This window comes from Aotus nancymaae, unplaced genomic scaffold, assembly GCF_030222135.1.
Source record: "Aotus nancymaae isolate 86718 unplaced genomic scaffold, 86718_ANA_hifiasm-v0.15.2.pri h1tg000029l, whole genome shotgun sequence".
NCBI classification, from domain to species: Eukaryota; Metazoa; Chordata; class Mammalia; order Primates; family Aotidae; genus Aotus; species Aotus nancymaae.
In genome coordinates, this window is record NW_026988442.1 from 75,866,516 (window position 1) to 75,885,610 (window position 19,095).

At 45.9% G+C, this 19,095-nt stretch overlaps 1 protein-coding gene across 1 annotated transcript in view; it reads left to right on the forward strand.

Annotated features, from left to right (window-relative positions):
* Positions 1 to 19,095, forward strand: part of LCT (lactase) — a 67,762-nt gene that overhangs the window by 17,811 nt on the left and 30,856 nt on the right. Inside the window, exons 4-7 of the mRNA XM_064382805.1 lie at positions 3,668 to 3,770; positions 5,466 to 5,544; positions 8,887 to 9,607; positions 17,723 to 18,368. Coding sequence (XP_064238875.1) covers positions 3,668 to 3,770; positions 5,466 to 5,544; positions 8,887 to 9,607; positions 17,723 to 18,368 — 1,549 coding nt within the window. The remainder of the gene's footprint in view (positions 1 to 3,667; positions 3,771 to 5,465; positions 5,545 to 8,886; positions 9,608 to 17,722; positions 18,369 to 19,095) is intronic.

Consider the following 19,095-nt stretch of genomic DNA (forward strand, 5'->3'; position numbering starts at 1 on the left):
TAAATCAGATCCCAGCTGTCTGGACCTTCCAATAAGCTCAGGACTCCTTCCCGTACCCAGTACTGCTAATGCCTGATAATCTGAAGTGGAACAGTTTCATCCCAAAATCATTCCCCCTCATCTCCACCTCCCCCAGTCTGTGGAAAAATTGTCTTCCAGGAAACCAGTCCCTGGTGCGAAGAACATTGGGACTGCTGATCTAATCAAAGGCAATAGATGCAGCCATGAGACATCTGAGTAACAGTGGTATAATTTTAGTGCTTGCTTATCCCAGACACCTGGAAGGCACTTCATCTTCACATCATCTCAACCCCTCAAAACACATTCTAAGGTTTAAACAGTTTAACCAAGGTGGTGAGTACCAGGGTTGGGATTTGAACCAGAGTTTCTCATTCTAAGACACCACTCTGTCTCTTCAAAAGAAAAGTAAGTCTCACACCTGTAATCCCAGCACTTTGGGAGGTCGAGGTGGGCAGATCTCTTGAGGCCAGGAGTTCAAGACCAGCCTGCCCAACATGGCGAAACCCAGTCTCTACTAGAAATACAAAAATTAACCGAGTTTAGTGGCATGCACCAGTAATCCCAGCTTCTTGGGAGGCTGAGGCACAACAATTGCTTGAACCCAGGAGGCAGAGGTTGCAGTGAGCCGAGATGGTACTGCTGCACTCCACCCCAAGAGACAAAGAGAGACTCGTCTCGGAAAAAGAAAACGAAGTCCAGGGGTTGGGAACATGATAATGAGGGTGGTATTTTCTTAAACACAAATTATAAATTTCAGTTGTTTTTGTGAACGCCTCACCTGAACCTAAACTTAGTTGCGACCCAGAGCCTGTGCTTGTGGGCTGGCTGACAAGGTTCCTGGGTCTTACGTAGCATTCTAGTGTCTTCAAGGTCTGTTGTGCCTGTGATGATGAAAGCTACCTTTTGTCCTCCTCTTAGAATTCAACCAGAGCTTGTTGCTAGGCTAATGGGTTTGGACACAGATGCCATTTTAAAACCATCTCCATTGTGCAGAGGCGGTGTGCCTCTGACAGGCAGTCAGTAGGAACATTGGCACGGCTGGTACTTGAAGATAGGATTTTCAGTCTCCTTTTTCTATCATAACTTTTTTTTTTTGAGACATTGTCTCGCTCTGTCACCAGGGTGGAGTGCAGTGGTGTGATCTCTGCTCACTACAACCTGTACCTCCCGGGTTCAAGTGATGGTTCTGCCTCAGCCTCCCAAGTAGCTGGGATTACAGCACATGCACCACCATGCCCAGCTTTTTTTTTGTATTTTTAATAGAGACGGGGTTTCACTATGTTGGCTAGGCTGGTCTCGAACTCCTAACCTCAAGAAATCTGCCCGTCTCAGCCTCCCAAAGTGCTGGGATTGTAGGCATGAGCCACTGCACCCGGCTACCACATTTTCAAGACACTTCTACCAGTGTCTCGGTAAAACACTGAAACTTCAGTCTGTAGCTGGCCAGCCAAATAGTGAAACTCTCCCTGGACAAACTTAGCAGCCATTTATAAGCGCTCTGCAATGGCTCTGTCTCTCTCTTTTACTTCCTTGGGTAGGGTTGGCCCCTCAGAAGCAGCCTCAAAGATTCGGAATGATAGCTGACAACAGCTGAACCAGAGAGGACACTTCCTTCCTGGGATTGTGTTCACATGCCTAGTAGCATTTCCATGCACAGTTACCACACCTAGTACAGGAAGAACAGCTGAGCCTGCCCTGAGGACAGGGGCTAAGTTATGTCCACAGGAGCCTGAATCGTGCTGCCCACCTTTCCAATGTCCCCTTCCTGTGGGCTGCGAGGGAAGAGGGCAAAAGCAGGGCAGGGAGGAGCAGGCACCTGCTCCCAGGAGCCTTCAGCGGCCACTCCCCAATGGCACACAGTTGTCCAGCGGCCTGAGGACAGCCTCGAGCCCAGCACATCAATGAAGAGCCACAACACACCCCTGGGATCTCAGTTCTACAGGAGGCACATGAGGAGGTCCCACATCCACTTATCAGAAAAAGCTTTGCTCCCCAGGGAGTTCTCCGCTTGGCAGAAGGCAGAACAGGGGCCTCCAAGGCTACTCTAGCTCTCCTGCCCTATATGCCATTGCCAGCTGCCCTATATGCCATTGCCGGCTGCCCCATGGCATATCCATCTTTCAGGAAGGAGAAAACCCTTGCTTTCCTAAGCACGCCATCCTCGGTCATTTGTCCCTCTTATATTGACGGAGCACAGGGAAGGATGAGGACCATGTGGAGTTGTAGCTTCACTAACTGTGGTCTTGGGCAACCCACTCAGCCTCTTAAGCTTCTGACGCCCCATCTGTAAGGAAAGGACATTGCACTCCAGCCTGGCCAACACAATGAAGCACTGTCTCTACCAAAAATACAAAAATTAGCTGGGTGTGGTGGCGGGTGCCTATAATCCCAGCTACTCAGGAGGCTGAGGCAGGAGAATCACTTGAACCCAGGAGGAGGATGTTGCAGTGAGCCAAGATTGTGCCACTGCACTCAGCCTGGGCAACAGAGCTAGACTCCAACTCAGAAATAAATAAAGTGAAGTCATATAGCATGTCAGGCCTGAGACGTTTTCCTTGATACTGAAATGGCTAGAAATAAGAGGAAATTACATTTGCTTCAGTTTTAATGACAGCACCTATAACTTTTTTTTCCTTTTTACTTTTTGTTTGAGATGGATTCTTGCTCTTGTTGCCCAGGCTGGAGTGCAGTGATGCAGTCTCGGCTCACTGTAACCTCTACCTCAAAGCGATTCTCCTGTCTCAGCTCCCAAGTAGCTGGGATTACAGGCGTATGCCACCAAGCCTGGCTAATATTTGTATTTTTAGTCGAGATGGGTTTTTGCCATGTTGGTCAGGCTGGTCTCGAACTCCTGACCTCAGGTGATCCATCCTCCTGAGCCTCCCAAAGTACTGGGATTACAGGCATGAGCCACCACACCCAATGGGCTCCTGTAACTTTTTGTTATGGAAAATTTCTAACATCCAAAAGTAGAAAGAAAGTATGATGAACCCCTATGACGCCATCTCCAGCTACAAGATCTATTGGCTCATAGCTAATCTTCTTTCACCTAACCCATAACTTCTATCTCCCAAACTAGATTTTTAAATTTAAAAAAAAATGTTTTTAGAGATAGGATCTTGCTCTGTCACCCAGGCTGGAGTGCAGTGGTGCAGTCATAGCTCATTGCAGCCTTGAACTCCTGGGTTCAAGCAATCCTCCTGGCTCAGCCTGCCAACTAGCTGGAACTATAGGCATGCACCACCATGCCCAGCTAACCAAACTCGATTATTTTAAAGCAAATCCCAGACATTCATAGATATGGTAATGGTGGCCTCTTAACTAAGCTGCTTTAGTAGCATAGGCTCCAGATGTGAGCAGTGGCCTTGTTCCTGATCCTAACACTGTGCCTGGCACTAAGAGGTGCCCTGTAAGCCTGAGATGAAGGAAGAGGTGAAGGTGGGGGTTGGTGGGGTGGGTAGACTATGCTACTGAAAACTGTAGATCTTTCTCCTTCAGAGTCGGCTCCTTCAATTAACTGAGATAGCTAGGAGTCATTTCCAAAGCCAGAGTAAGTGCCACAGCTTATCATCTTGAAACTCTGTCCCTGTTATTAAGATGCTTTCCAGGTAGCTTCAGTTTACTTGCTGGTCCTTCTCTTTTTCAGACTATTGAGCCAAAAGTGAAAGTTTTCATCTTCAACCTAAAACTCTCAGGCTGCCCCTCCACCATGAAGAACCCAGCCAGGCTGCTTTTCAGCCTTTTCGAAGGTGAGTGGACCATTGTTAGAGAGGTTTTGAGTGACATTTGGTGCACTGGTGTGCTGGGTAGCAGTCTTGAAAGTCTGGGGTTCTAATAGGAGGAGGAGCATAGTAGGAAAGCTAGTCTGAGAGTCTGCCCCAGATTAGGTTAGTGTACTCTGCCTTCCTACTGATGGTCCCTTGCAACCATCCCGCCTTGACCCAAGAAAAAGGAGAGGTTCTACACAAGGATGCCTCTTATGGACCTAAAGATTGTCAGGCCTCAGCTGTGTGTTATAAGCATGGAAACTCATCTTTGCAACCTCTACCTCCAAGCGATTCTCCTGTCTCAGCTCCCAGGTAGCTGGGATTACAGGCGTATGCTGTAATTTTCAAGTGTATTTCAAGGAATTTTCAAGTGTAGGACTGACGGTTCAAAGGCCGTCTTCCTAATATCTCTTAGTTCAAATTCTTGAGAGTGAATCTGAGCATTGGCCATGGATCAGGAGGCTGCTCTTGGTCCAGTCAAGTCAGGGGAAAGGTGGGGTCTGTGATAGCATTGAGGCTGGCAGTCACTGGAGTCTCTGCAAGAAGGGAGGAAGGGGCAGAGGGGAATGTGCTTGAGGGCCATGTTAGTCAGGCCTGTCACTCGTGTCCCTAGGCCAGAGTATGGGAGAAGTCAGTAATGTTCTTTCTACCACCGTGTCTTAGTCTCTTGTATTGCTATAATACAATACCCTAGACTGTGTAATTTATAAAGAAAAGTTTATTTAGCTCATGGTTCTGGGCACTGGGAAGTTCAAAATCAAGCAGCCACATCTGGTCAGCTTCTGGTGAGGGCCTCATGCTGCATCCTAACATGGCAGAGAAGTGAAAGGGGAAGCGAGTGTCTGCACATAGATGAAACACCATAGGCAGCCTCCCTTTATAACAACCACTGTCATGGTAACTAATCCAGTCCCACTAGAGTGGGAACTCACTCGCTCCCTGGAGACTGCACTAATCCCTTCATGAGGGCAGATGCCTCATGACCCAAATGCCTCTTACATGTCCCATAACCTCTTAACAATGTTACAGTGGCAGTTAAATTTCAACATGAGTTTTGGTGGGGACAAACCACATCCAAACCATAGCACACCTAGAACCCCTCCCAGCAGTGGGTTGTCTTCACAGGGCCCCTGAAGTTCATCCGTAGATACCATTTAATAAGCCTTATCTGAACTCACCTTTGATGGCATAACAATTTCTGTTCTTAGATCTCACCTCTCTCTAAATGGTTAAAATTGTACCTTTTCTGTTTAGGTGTATTTTACCACAATTTAAAAAATATTCCATCCCTTTCTAATCTTTGAGTTCTTCTAAATCAATTGTTCTCAAAGTTGTGGTCCCCAGACCAGTAGCATCAACATCAGCATCACTTGGGATCTCGTTAGAAATGCATATTCTTGAACCCTACCTGACACCTACTGCATCAGACCCTCTGGGGCTGGGACCAGCAACTTGTGTTTTAACAAGCTCTACCGGTGATTTTGATTCACACTGAAATTTGAGACCCACTTTTTGAGTAATAAGTAAGTAGAATTCACTTCTGAGCCCATGGTATTTTCCAAAGGGGCTTAGAACCTTTGGCGTTTGGGTGTGTTGTATAAGTGAGGAAAACTGTTGATTTCAGACATGCATTTTCTTAGTTGACATTCACATAGAGTTAATTTACTTCTCTTACAGCCATAAATAAAGACCAAGTGCTCACCATTGGGTTTGATATTAATGAGTTTCTGAGTTGTTCATCAAGTTCCAAGAAAAGGTAATGTCAGATTGCCTATTGAACTATCAATAGCTGATATTTGTCGAATACTCTGTTTTCTTTCACATGTATAATCTTATAGGACTCTTGTCATCAACTCTTGGGCCACCAAATTTATTATTGCCATTCAATCAATGAGAAACGACCCAGAAAGAAAGCAGGGAGTCTCTTACTGAGTGGGACTCATGAGGTCTGCTTTCTCATCTGTCAGTTCGCCCAACTGTGCACGACTAGCATGATTTCTCACACCTGTAACCTCAGCATTCTGGTAGGCAATGGTGGCAAGATTGCTTGAGTCCAGGAGTTCAAGTCTGGGCTGAGCAACATGGTGAAACTCGGTCTCTACAAAAAATACAAAAATCAGTCAGGCATAGTGGTGCATGCCTGTGGTCCCAGCTACTTGGGAGACTGAGGTGGGAGGATCGCTTGAGCCCGGGAGGTGGAAGTTGCAGTGAGCCAAGATTGTACCACTGCACCAGCTAGGATTTGAACCCCTGTCTTCTAGTTTAAGATCTTGTTGGAGACAGTGTGAGCTTGCTGAAGAGTGGCCAGGTTAAAGATAGATCTGACCATCTCGCTGAAGTTACATAATGAGTAAGAGAAATGAGTTCTCTGTGCCCACATCTTCAATACAAAGGGTGAAACGTCCTCCCCGTGAGGAGGCAATGTGGACAGGAAAGCCAGCTGTTGCAGCAGGGCAGATGCCTAACTTGATGATGTTTTAGACACAGAGGTTTTAATCTATGATGGGGTTGTAAACAATATGTTACTGAATGACTAAAGTCCCAAAGTTTGCAAATAATATACTTTTAAAAATTAGAGCAGATTTTGAGGTTACGCCAATAATTACATTGCTTTCATGCACGCACATCCCACTATGCTTTTTGAGTGAGAAAAGAATGGCATGGAAGCCAGTACTGGGAATTGCCCAGAACCTCAGCACTCCATGGGGGGATGTCACATGCATGAAGGTCATGCACCATCCCTTAGGGTGGGACAAAGACTAGGACAGTAATTGACTTCCAGACCTTCAGTGGGCATTCTCTTTGTCACTCACCTCTGATATTTCCAGTGCAGCTCTGTTCAGGGTCATAAGCTTCAGTGCCAACACCTCTTTGTACTTTTCCTCTTCTGGTACTTGACTGTCCTGAGCTATATTCTCCTATTGTTCCATCCTCTCAATCCATTTCAAGTCATCAGTTCAGATCAACATAGCCCCAGCAGCAGCTGTACCTCAGGCTTTTTGTGGCAGTGCATACTTGCAATGGACAGACATGGGTCAGCACTGCTTCCTGACCATACCTGGAGTCAGCCAGGAAGGACTGACTGTGGCTTCAGGAAAGAAAACTCAAGAGGCCATAATAAAATGGGTTCCCTGAGAAGCCAGTGATTACAAGCGACACCAGCTCTGAGGTTCTCTCAGCACTTGGTGGTGCTTTGCCTGAAGGGGAGGTCCAACACGACCTAATATTAGACAGCCAGCGACCCCTACTCAGGAGGATGTGGTTGGAGAACCCACTGAGTGCAGGGGCAGTGGGTGAGGAATGGTTCAGAAAGGACTAACATAGTTTTCTCCTTCAGAATTTTAGACCTTATAGGGTAGATAGAGGCCGCCAAACAACTCTCACATGAGAATGTGGCAGGAGACACACAGCACTGCACCCTGAAAAAGGGAGAACTGAGAAGCCCTGGGTGTGGAGCCTGAGGCATCATCATGTGCTAAATCCCTCCCCATGACCACCAAACCCAGGGCTCCCAACTCCAAGCCTGTACAGCAAGTTCTGTTTCATCCCAGGGCGGTTTGTTTCCTCAGAGTTCTTTTCATGCAGTCCAGGAGGAAGGAGTCAGGGCCAGAAGGACTGGGTGAGAGTGAGGTTCGGAGCAGCAGAGGCTGTGTTTATGGGCACCATGGAGCGGCGCCGCGTCCCCAGCTGCGCTCCACAGTGGCACGTGTGTTGGGATCATCCACGGGGAGAGGATCATTTCCCTTCCCCACTGCTTTAACAAATGTCAGGAAGTTGATGCTGAGTGAAACAGAAGGTGCTTAGGTTTGGAGGACACCTCCTGGAAGGTGACCCAGGCCCAGGCTTCACTCCTTGAGAGGAAGATCTCTGTTCAGTGTCCCTGTCACTTCTCCCAGTTCTGCACTATGGGCGAGCTGGTATGGGCGCCATCCCCTCTCCACACGATGGCTGTGTGACAGGGAGATGCTCTTGTACTCCACCTTCTTTTCCCCAGGCATGTGCCACGCTCCCTCCTCCAGACCAGCACACCTACTTCTGCCAACCTGTCCTCAAGGCCGCCCTCTGCTGGGTGTAACTTGCAGCATGCATGCTTTCCCACCTGCAGGACATGTCTCACTGTCTGTGAAATCAATTTAGAAGTTGGCAATCACAATTGGAAAAAAGAAAAAGAAGGAAAGGAGAACTGGAGGGAGGAAGATGAACTAGAGTAAAATAGAAAATATCAGACCACATTTTGTATAAATGCAGCATATACTTTTATGTGATGTTTTATTTCATATGTATATATATATATACATACACATACATGCACACAAACATGTATGTATATGAGGTTAAAAGCACAGAGTCTGCTCCACTGCCTGCAAGATGTATGGTCAAGGAGAAGTTACTCATAATCACCAGGAATCCAGAGTCCTTCATTGTTACTTTGTCACCTTTAACAAGATTTCTACCTCATGGTCCAGGATGGATGCTTGAGCTCCTGCTATTATGTCTGAAATCCAAGCAGCAGGAATAAGAAAGGCAGTAGCCAGGACTGATATTTAGTTGGTCCACATCAGTGTACTTCTATACCAGCGGATAAATAGCCGCTGGCTCCCTGAAGTCAGAAAGTTTCCCATTTCTTTAAGTCTCAGTTTCCTCCTGTGTAGGATGAGAATTAATCATTGCAGTACCCATCTCAGAAATTTGTTGGGAAAATAAATTAGATAATACACATTCATTCTTATCACAGTGGCCAGCACAGAATCAAGGCTCAATAAATTGAAGCCATTATTATTATTATTAGCTATGTTTTACAAACAGTAAATTATAAGAATAAAATACGGCACCAGAATTGAAGACCATATTCAAGGGCAATCTAATGCAGAGAACAGTAGCATTGTTACTGTTTTAACCATGAAAGAGCAAGAATCACTAACCTCAGAAGGTGTAATAATAATTTTCCCATCTACCAGTCACTTTCTGCCCATGGCTTTGCAGATAGGGCTTTTGACTTAGTGTCTCTGAAATCTATCTGATTAAACACAGTAGTCATCTGTAGGGGGCATTTGTAACTGACAGTGTCATTCATTTTTATGTCCCTTCAATCCTGCAGCACATCTTGTTCTCTTACTGGCAGCCTGGCTCTTCAGTCTAACCAGCAGGAGGACCACAAGACCACATGTTCCCCTCTTGCCTCGGCCTATCAGAGAGCCTGGGAAGCATTTGCCAATCAGTCCAGGACAGAAAGGGACACCTTCCTGCAGGACGTTTTCCCTGAAGGCTTCCTCTGGGGCACCTCCACGGGAGCCTTTAATGTAGAAGGAGGCTGGGCCGAGGGCGGGAGAGGACCAAGCATCTGGGATCCACACAGGCCCTTGAACACCACTGAGGGCCAAGCAACGCCAGAGGTGGCCAGCGACAGCTACCACAAGGTGGTCTCTGACATCGCCCTGCTTCGCGGCCTCCGGGCTCAGGTGTACAAGTTCTCCATCTCCTGGTCCCGGATCTTCCCCATGGGGCACAGGAGCAGCCCCAGCCTCCCAGGCATTGCCTACTACAACAAGCTGATTGACAGTCTGCGGGACACGGGCATCGAGCCCATGGCCACGCTGTTCCACTGGGACCTGCCTCAGGCCCTGCAGGATCATGGCGGATGGCAGAATGAGAGTGTGGTGGATGCCTTCCTGGACTACGCAGCCTTCTGCTTCTCCACGTTTGGGGACCGCGTGAAGCTGTGGGTGACCTTCCATGAGCCGTGGGTGATGAGCTACGCAGGCTATGGCACTGGTCAACACCGTCCTGGCATCTCTGACCCAGGAGTGGGCTCTTTTAAGGTACTTCCCATCCCTGCAGCTCCTACTAATTGGTGGAGAAAGGACAGTGGCTGGAAGAAAATAATTTTCTCTGTTTTCTTCCATCAGCAAGCCTTTACTTTTTGTTCTTTCTTTAAAGAAATCAGAGGGAGGGAAAGAACCATAAATTGTTAATCACCTGGCCAGGTGCAGTGATTCATGCTGGTAATCCCATCACTGTGGGAGGCCGAGGTGGGCAGATTGCTTGAGTACTGGAGTTCGATACCAGACTGGGCAACATAGTGAAATCCCGTCTCTACAAAAAAGTAGAAAAATTAGCCAGGCATAGTGGTGCACACCTGTGATCCTAGCTACCCAGGAGACTGAGGTGGGAGGATCATTTCAGCCAGCACACCGAGGCTGCAGTGAGCCAGGATTGTGCCACTGCGCTCCAACCTGGTCAACAGAGCAAGACCCTGTCTCAAAAAAAAAAAAAAAACTGTTAATCACCTTATTTTGTCCAGACACTGTACTGGTACTTTTAAAATATAATAGTTATTCCTCAGAATAGCACTGATGGATAAGAGCGAGTCGGAGAAGATAAACAATATGGTCATGATGACATCGTTAATGAGTCACCAGGTGGAAGTCAGGATTTGAGCCCAAGTCTTCTTGACTCCAAATCAAGTTCCTCATGTCACTTAGTGACAAGGGACAGAAAGCTCAGCCCAAAATGACTTAATCCGGGAGAGAATTCACGAGTTCAGGAGGTTGAAAAGTCTTCATTTAGCCTGATCAGGGTGGAATTTGATGAGAGCACAGGCAGTGTCACCAGGACCCAGTTCTCCCTCTCTTGTTCCCCTCATTGGCTTTATTCTTGGCCTACTTTGCAGCCAGATGGCAGCAACCCTGTTTCTGTTTTTTCAAAACCAGTAGAGAAAAAAGCTGGCCTCTCTTCTGTTCTTCACAACAGAAGTGTCCCTGTGTCTCATGGTCTCTCAGTGGGTCACATGCCCACCCTGAACCCATTACTGGGTCCTGCCTGGGGGCTGTGGCAACTGACTGATGTGGGCCAAGGGTCCATCCTTTACTTCTCAATATGCTACCTGAGAGGTGAGGAGGTGGAGAGAGAAGAGGCAAGGAGGTGTTGGCTTTCCAGATGGCAGTCAGGGCATTGTTTCAACAAGAAGGGGTTATAGGCCAGGCATGGTGGTTCACACCTGTAATCCTAGCACTTTGGGAAGCTGAGGCGGATGGGTTACCTGAGGTCGGGAGTTTGAGACCAGCCTGACCAACATGGAGAAACCCCATCTCTACTGAATGCACAAAATTAGCTGGGCATGGTGGCACATGCCTGTAATCCCAGCTACTTAGGAGGCTAAGTCAGGAGAATTGCTTGAACCTGGGAAGCGGAGGTTGTGATGAGCCAAGATCCTACCATTGCACTCCAGCCACCTGGGCAACAAGAGCGAAACTCCATTTCACAAAAAAAAAAAAAAAAAGTGGGGGTGATGTATACACTTGGCACAAAATTTTAAGTGGTTATAGGTATTTTCCACTATTTCCCTTTTTCTTCAGAATCTCCCAGAAAACCCACCAGCTTTCTCTGGCAGTGTTCTTCAGGATGGACATGTTAGTCTGCCTTTCCCCTGTCACTGTTTGGGTTCTGTTCTTAAAGATGAGTATTTCCAGCTGGTCACAATGGCTCACGCCTGTAGTCCCAGTACTTTGAGAAGCTGAGGCAGGCAGATCACCTGAGGTCAAGAATTTGAGACCAGCCTGGCCAACATGGCGAAACCCCGTCTCTACTAAAAATACAAAAAATTAGCTGGGCATGGTGGCGTGCGCCTGTAATCCCAGCTACTTTGGAGGCTGAGGCAGGAGAATTGCCTAAACCCAGGAGGTGGAGGTTGCTGTGAGCCGAGATCGCGCCATTGCACTCCAGCCTGGGTAACAAGAGCGAAACTCCGTCTCAAAAAAGAAAAAAAAAAGAAGAAAGAAAGAGCAACAGCTTTTTGTGGGAAGTAGGGGCAAAAGGAGGGTGTCTGAAATATAACAAGCCTAAACTTATATCTTGACTCTGTCAGTAACTTGTTAACTTTGACAATTTGCTCTCAACTTCAGCTTTCTTGTTGGCAAGAAGTGGGTAATTACAGATCCATCTGGGAGAATTAAATACGTATATATAAAGCATCGAGCAGAAACTCAGAGAGCAGGAGTGAGCTTGCAAAATCTTAGCTTGCTTCCCTTTTGCCTTTTTATCATCTGAAGAGGATGATACTTACTTCTAAAGAATTTCACAAAAGGCTATAACATGCCCAGGACACAGCTGTGACCCCTCTTTAACACCTAGCACAAGGCACAGGAAATAATCTTTTTTTTTTTTTGAGATGAAGTCTCGATTTGTCACTCAGGTGGCCCAGACTGGAGTGCAGTGGCACGATCTTGGTTCACTATAACCTCCACTTCCCAGGTTCAAGCAATTCTCCTGCCTCAGCCTCCTGAGTAGCTGGGATTACAGGCACACGCCACCATGCCCAGCTAATTTTTTGTATTTTTAGTAGAGACGGGGTTTCACCATGTTGACCAGGATGGTCTCGATCTCTTGACCTCATGATCCACCCGCCTCAGCCTCCCAAAGTGCTGGGATTACAGGCATGAGCCACCGCGCCCAGCCCAAGCTGTTGCTCTTTGTAAGAACATGAGTTAAGTCTACAAAGAAACTCCTAGTTTGGTTTTTCTTTCTGGATTCCATTAAATAGAAAGAACAAGTAGGCAAGAAACAGCACTCCTCTCCCTTGTGTGCTAATTAAAATAACCCTCCCTGTGGACTAATTTCTCAACAAGCACTTATTAAGGACAGAGGCAGAATAGCAGTATGGGTGACAGAAACAGGCTTGGAGTCAAGACTGCCAGGAGCTTGTTCTCACTTTACTCCTGACTGGGCCTTCTGGAGTTACTGCGTAGCTCTGGATCTTGTTTTCCCCATCTCTGTAGTGGTGGTCACTATTGTACCTGCCATATGAGGTTGTGGTGAGGATTACAAGAGAGAATTCATTAAGTAGTAGGGGCCCAATATATGTTAGTTGTTGTTAATGTGGTTGTTGATGCTGTTATTTTGTTGACAATGTTGAAGAATTGCTGTTGACTTGTTGACGTCAACATCGTTGATATTATTGACTTGTTGACATTGGTGTTGATTTCTTGACATTGTTGACTTGTTGACATTGTTAGTATCGGTCTTAACTTGTTTATGTTGTTGTTAACTTTAATATTGACTTGTTGATATCATGTTGGTGCCAACGTTATTTGTTGATGACTTGACGTTAACATTAGTGCTGATGTCAGTTTGACAACGTCAATGATGTTGTTGTCTTTTTTTTTTTTATTGTACTTTAGGTTCTGGGGTACATGTGCAGATCATGCAAGATTGTTGCATAGGTACACACATGGCAATGTGGTTTGCTGCCTCCATCCACTCATCACCTACATCTGGCATTTCTCCCCATGTTATCCCTCCCTGACCTCTGCACCGCACTCCTCCCCGCTGTCCCTCCCTTGGCCGCCCCAGCAGAGCTCAAGGAAATAAGAGGACACAAACAAATGGAGAAACCCCCAGTGTGTGACGCTCTCATCCCTCTGTCCATGTGTTCCTATTATTCATCAGCCACCTATGAGTGAGAACATGTGGTGTTTGATTTTCTATTCTTGTGTCAGCTTGCTGAGAATAATGGTTTCCAGATTCATCCATTTCCCTACAAAGGACACAAACTCATCGTTTTTTATGGCTGCATAGTATTCAGTGGTGTATATGTGCCACATTTTCCTTGTCCAGTCTATCATCGACAGGCATTTGGGTTGGTTCCAGGTCTTTGCTATTGTAAACAGTGCTGCTATGAACATACATGTGCATCTGCCTTTATAATAGAATGATTTATAATCCTTTGGGTATATACCCAGTAATGGGATGCTGGGTCAAATGAAATTTCTATTTCTAGGTCCTTGAGGAAGCGCCACACTGTCTTCCACAATGGTTGAACTAGTTTACACTCCCACCAACAGTGTGTTCCTATTTCTCCACATCCTCTCCAGCATCTGTTGTCTCCAGATTTTTTAATGATCACCATTCTAACTGGCATGAGGTGGTATCTCAATGTAGTTTTGATTTGCATTTCTCTAATGACCAGTGGTGATGAGCATTTTTTCATATGTTTGTTGACCTCATATATGTCTTTTGAAAAGCGTTCATATCCTTCTCCCACTTTTGAATGGGTTTGTTTGGTTTCTTGTAAATCTGTTTTAGTTCTTTGTAGATTCTGGATATTAGCCCTTTGTCAGATGGGTAGATTGCAAAAAAATTTTCCCATTCTGTTGGTTGCCAGTTCACTCTAATGATTGTTTGTTTTGCTGTGCAGAAGCTCTGGAGTTTAATTAGATCCCATTTGTCTATTTTGGCTTTTGTTGCCATTGCTTTTGGTGTTTTAGTCATGAAGTCCTTGCCTATGCCTATGTCCTGAATGGTTTTGCCTAGGTTTTCTTCTAGATTTTTTATGGCATTAGGTCTTATGTTTAGATCTTTAATCCATCTGGAGTTAATTCTAGTGTAAGGTGTCAGGAAGAGGTCCAGTTTCTGCTTTCTGCATACTGCTAGCCAGTTTTCCCAACTCCATTTATTAAACAGGGAATCCTTTCCCCATTGCTTGTTTTCGTCAGGTTTGTCAAAGATCAGTTGGTTGTAGATGTGTGGCATTGCCACCAGGGCCTCTGTTCTGTTCCATTGGTCTATATCTCTGTTTTGGTACCAGTACCATGCTGTTTTGATTACTGTAGCCTTGTAGTATAGTTTAAAATCAGGTACCATGATGCCTCCGGCTTTGTTCTTTTTGCTTAGGATTGTCTTGGCTGTGCAGGCTCTCTTTTTGTTCCATATGAAGTTTAAGGTGGCTTTTTCCAGTTCTGTGAAGGAGGTCATTGGTAGCTTGATGGGGATAGCATTGAATCTATAAATAACTTTGGGCAGTATGGCCATTTTCACAATACTGATTCTTCCTACCCATGAGCATGGACTGTTTCTCCATTTGTTTGTGTCCTCTCTTATTTCGTTGAGCAGTGGTTTGTAGTTCTCCTTGGAGAGGTCCATTACATCCTTTGTTAGTTGTATTCCTAGGTATTATATTCTCTTTGTAGCAATTGTGAATGGGAGTTCGCTCATGATTTGGCTCTCTGGTAGTCTGTTATTGGTGTATAGAAATGTTTGTGATTTCTGCACATTGATTTTGTATCCTGAGACTTTGCTAAAGTTGCTTATCAGTTTCAGGAGATTTTGGGCTGAAATGATAGGGTCTTCTAAATATACAATCATGTTGTCTGCAAATAGGGACAATTTGACTTCCTCTTTTCCTAACTGAATACACTTTATTTTTTTTTCTGTCTTGTTAATCTGTCTAATATTGACAGTGGAGTGTTAAAATCTCCCACTATTATTGTGTGGGAGTCTAAGTCTCTTTGTAGGTCATTAAGAACTTGCTTTATGTACCTGGGTGCTCCTATATTGGGTGCGTATATATTTAGGATAGTTAGTTCTTCTTGATGCATTGATCCTTTTACCATTATGTAATGCCCTTTTTTGTCTCTTTTGATTTTTCTTGGTTTAAAGTCCATTTTATCAGAGACTAGGATTGCAACTCCTGCTTTTTTTTGCTCTCCATTTGCTTGATAAATCTTCCTCCATCCCTTTATTTTTAGCCTATGTGTGTCCTTACATGTGAGATGGGTTTCCTGAATACAACACACTGATGGGTTTTGACTTTTTATCCAATTTGCCAGTCTGTGTCTTTTGATTGGGGCATTTAGTCCATTTACATTTAAGGTTAATATTGTTACGTGTGAATTTGATCCTGTCATTTTGATGCTAGCTGGATGTTTTGCCCATTAGTTGACACATTTTCTTCATTGTGTCAATGGTCTTTACCATTTGGTACGTTTTTGGAGTGGCTGATACTGGTTGTTCCTTTCCTTGTTTAGTGCTTCTTTCGGAGCTCTTGTAAGGCAGGCCTGTTTGTGGCAAAATCTCTCAGCAATTGCTTGTCTATAAAGGATTTTCTTTCTCCTTCACTTATGAAGCTTAGTTTGGCTGGATATGAAATTCTAGGTTGAAAGTTCTTTTCTTTAAGGATGTTGAATATTGGCCCCCACTCTCTTCTGGCTTGTCAGGTTTCTGTGGAGAGATCTGCTGTGAGTCTGATGGGCTTCCCTTTGTGGGTAACCTGACCTTTCTCTCTGGCTGCCCTTAGCATTTTTTCCTTTATTTCAACCCTGGTGAATCTGACGATTATGTGCCTTGTGGTTGCTCTTCTTGAGGAATATCTTTGTGGTGTTCTCTGTATTTCCTGGACTTGAATTTTGGCCTGCCTTGATAGGTTGAGGAAGTTCTCCTGGATAATATCCTGAAGAGTGTTTTCCAGCTTGGATTCATTCTCCCCGTCACATTCAGATATACCTATCAAACGTAGATTAGGTCTTTTCACATAATCCCATATTTCTTGGAGGCCTTGCTCATTTCTTTTCACTCTTTTTTCTCTATTCTTGCCTTCTCATTTTATTTCATTGAGTTGATATTCAGTCTCTGATATCCTTTCTTTCTTCTGCTTGGTCGATTCAGCTATTGAAACTTTTGTATGCTTCGCAAAGTTCTCGTGCTGTGTTTTTCAGCTCCATCAAGTCATTTATATTCTTCTCTAAGCTGTTTATTCTAGTTACCATCTCATCTAACCTTTTTTCTAGGTTCTTAGTTTCTTTGCACTGAGTTAGCACACGTTCTTTTAACTCTGAGAAGTTTGTTATTACCCACCTTCTGAAGCCCGTTTCTGCCAGTTCATCAGATTCATTCTCCATCCATCTTTGATCCCTAGCTGGTGAGGAGTTGTGATCCCTTGGAGGAGGAGAAGCATTCTGGTTTTTGGTGTTTTCATCCTTTTTGCTCTGGTTTCTTCCCATCTTAGTGGCTTTATCTACCTGTGGTCTTTGTAGTTGGTGACTTTCAGATGGGGTCTCTGAGTGGACGTCCTTTTTGTTGATGTTGAAGCTATTTCTTTCTGCTTCTTAGTTTTCCTTCTAATGGTCAGGCCCCTCTGCTGCAGAACCGCTGGAGGTCCACTCCAGACCCTGCTTGCCTGGAGATCACCTGCTGGGGCTCAGAACAGCAAGAGTTGCCGCCAGTTTCTTCCTCTGCTATCCTCGTCCCAGAAGGGTACCCGCCAGATGTCGGCCTGAGCTCTCCTTTATGAAGTGTCTCTTTGGGTATACGGGGGTTGGCGAGTAGCTTGAGGAGACAGTCTGTCCCTTATAGGAGCTCAAGTGCTGTGCTCGGAGCTCCGTTGTTCTGTGCAGAGCTGCTGGGCAGGTACCTTTAAGTCTGCTGCAGCTGAACTCATAACCGCCTCTTTTCCCAGGTGCCCTGTCCTAGGAAGGTCAGTTTTATTTGTAAGTTCCTGTTGTGCTGCTGCCCTTTTTCATAGATGCCCTGCCCCGCATGGAGTAGTGTAGTCACAGTCTGCCAGCAGAGGTGTTGCTGAGCTGCCACAGGCTCTATCCAGCTGCTGTGTGAACTGTCTCTGTAGTGGCGGACTGCCTTGGTAGTGGTTATCGCCCTTCCCCCCACTGAGCTGGACCGTCCTGGGTCCAGCTGTGCTTGCTGCAAAACTCTCAATCCAGAACGTTTCAGATTGCTTGTTTTGTGGGGGTGATACCCACTGAGCCAGATTGCCTGGCTCCCTGTTTCAGCCCCCTCCCTTTCAGTTGAATGGGTGGCTCTGTCTCCCAGGCGTTCCAAGCACCAGTTGAAATGGCCGCCCAGACTTGTGTGAGTTTCTGTGCACCAACTGGGCACTGGCTGAAACCACTGCGCTGAAAACTTGTGGCGCTTTTCGGCCCAGGAATCTCCTGGTCTGTGGGCAGTAAAAACTTGTTTGGAAATGTGGTGAGCACTCACTGTCTGTGCTGTTCTCACTGGGAACTGTACTCCAGAGCTGTTCCTATTTGGCCATCTTCTGTTGTTGTTGTCTTTATTGACTTGTTGGCCTGTTATTGGTTCATTAGTCCTGTTGTTGCATTGTTGTTATTACTAATCACTGTATTTCCTTCTTACTTTTTCACAAGGTGGCTCACTTGGTCCTCAAGGCTCATGCCAGAACTTGGCACCACTACAACAAGCACCATCGCCCGCAGCAGCAGGGGCATGTGGGCATTGTGCTGAACTCAGACTGGGCAGAACCCCTGTCTCCAGAGAAGCCTGAGGACCTCAGAGCCTCTGAGCGCTACTTGCACTTCATGCTGGGCTGGTTTGCACACCCCATCTTTGTGGATGGAGACTACCCAGCCACCCTGAGGACTCAGATTCAACAGATGAACAGACAGTGCCCCCATCCTGTGGCACAACTCCCCGAGTTCACAGAGGCAGAGAAGCAGCTCCTGAAAGGCTCCGCTGATTTTCTGGGTCTGTCTCATTACACCTCCCGCCTCATCAGCAATGCCCCACAAAACACCTGCATCCCTAGCTACAATACCATCGGAGGCTTCTCCCAACACGTGAACCATGCATGGCCCCAGACCTCATCCTCTTGGATTCGTGTGGTGCCCTGGGGGATAAGGAGGCTGTTGAAGTTTGTATCCCTGGAATATACAAGAGGAGAAGTTCCAATATACCTGGCCGGGAATGGCATGCCCATAGGGGAAAGTGAAGATCTCTTTGATGATTCCTTGAGAGTAGACTACTTCAATCAATATATCAATGAGGTGCTCAAGGGTAAGAACAATGGATATGCCAGTGATTGGAAGGTGGGTTGCCAGTGATTTTACTTCTCCAAGTCTTCACAGTTTTTTTAATGGTACAAAGAAAGTCTCCTAGGGAAATGGAGCCAAGGAAAGCATTTTTGGTAGGAGTCCTTCACATCAGTTTCCTAACTCTCTTTCCCAAAGGTTCATTCATATCATTCACGTCTTTGCTTCTTTGGTTGTTTTGTTTTGTTTTTGAGACAGGGTCTCGCTGTGTTGCCCAGCTAGAGAGCTGGAATGCAGTGGCATAAACATGGCTCACTGCAGCCTCAAACTCCTAAGCTCAAGCCATCCTCGCTCCCACCTCAACCTCTTGAGTAGCTGGGACCACAGTGTATATCACTATGTCTGGCTTTTTTTTTTTTTAGACATAGGATCTCTTCACATTGCCCGGGCTGGTCACAAACTCCTGTGCTCAAGGAATCTCACTTCATCCTCCCAAAGTGTTGGAATTACGTGCATGAGCCACCATGCCTGACCCAGTGTCCTTATTGCCTAGAATACCTCCCTTCTACATTCTGCCCATCTGAGTCCCATGTGGTCATCAAGCCTCATCATATATATACATATATATATGTACACACACACACACACACACACACACACACACACACTTTTTAAGAGTCAGGGTCTTGCTCTGTCACACAGGCTGGAATAGAGTGCCATATTCATAGCCCACTGCAGCCTCAAACTCCTAG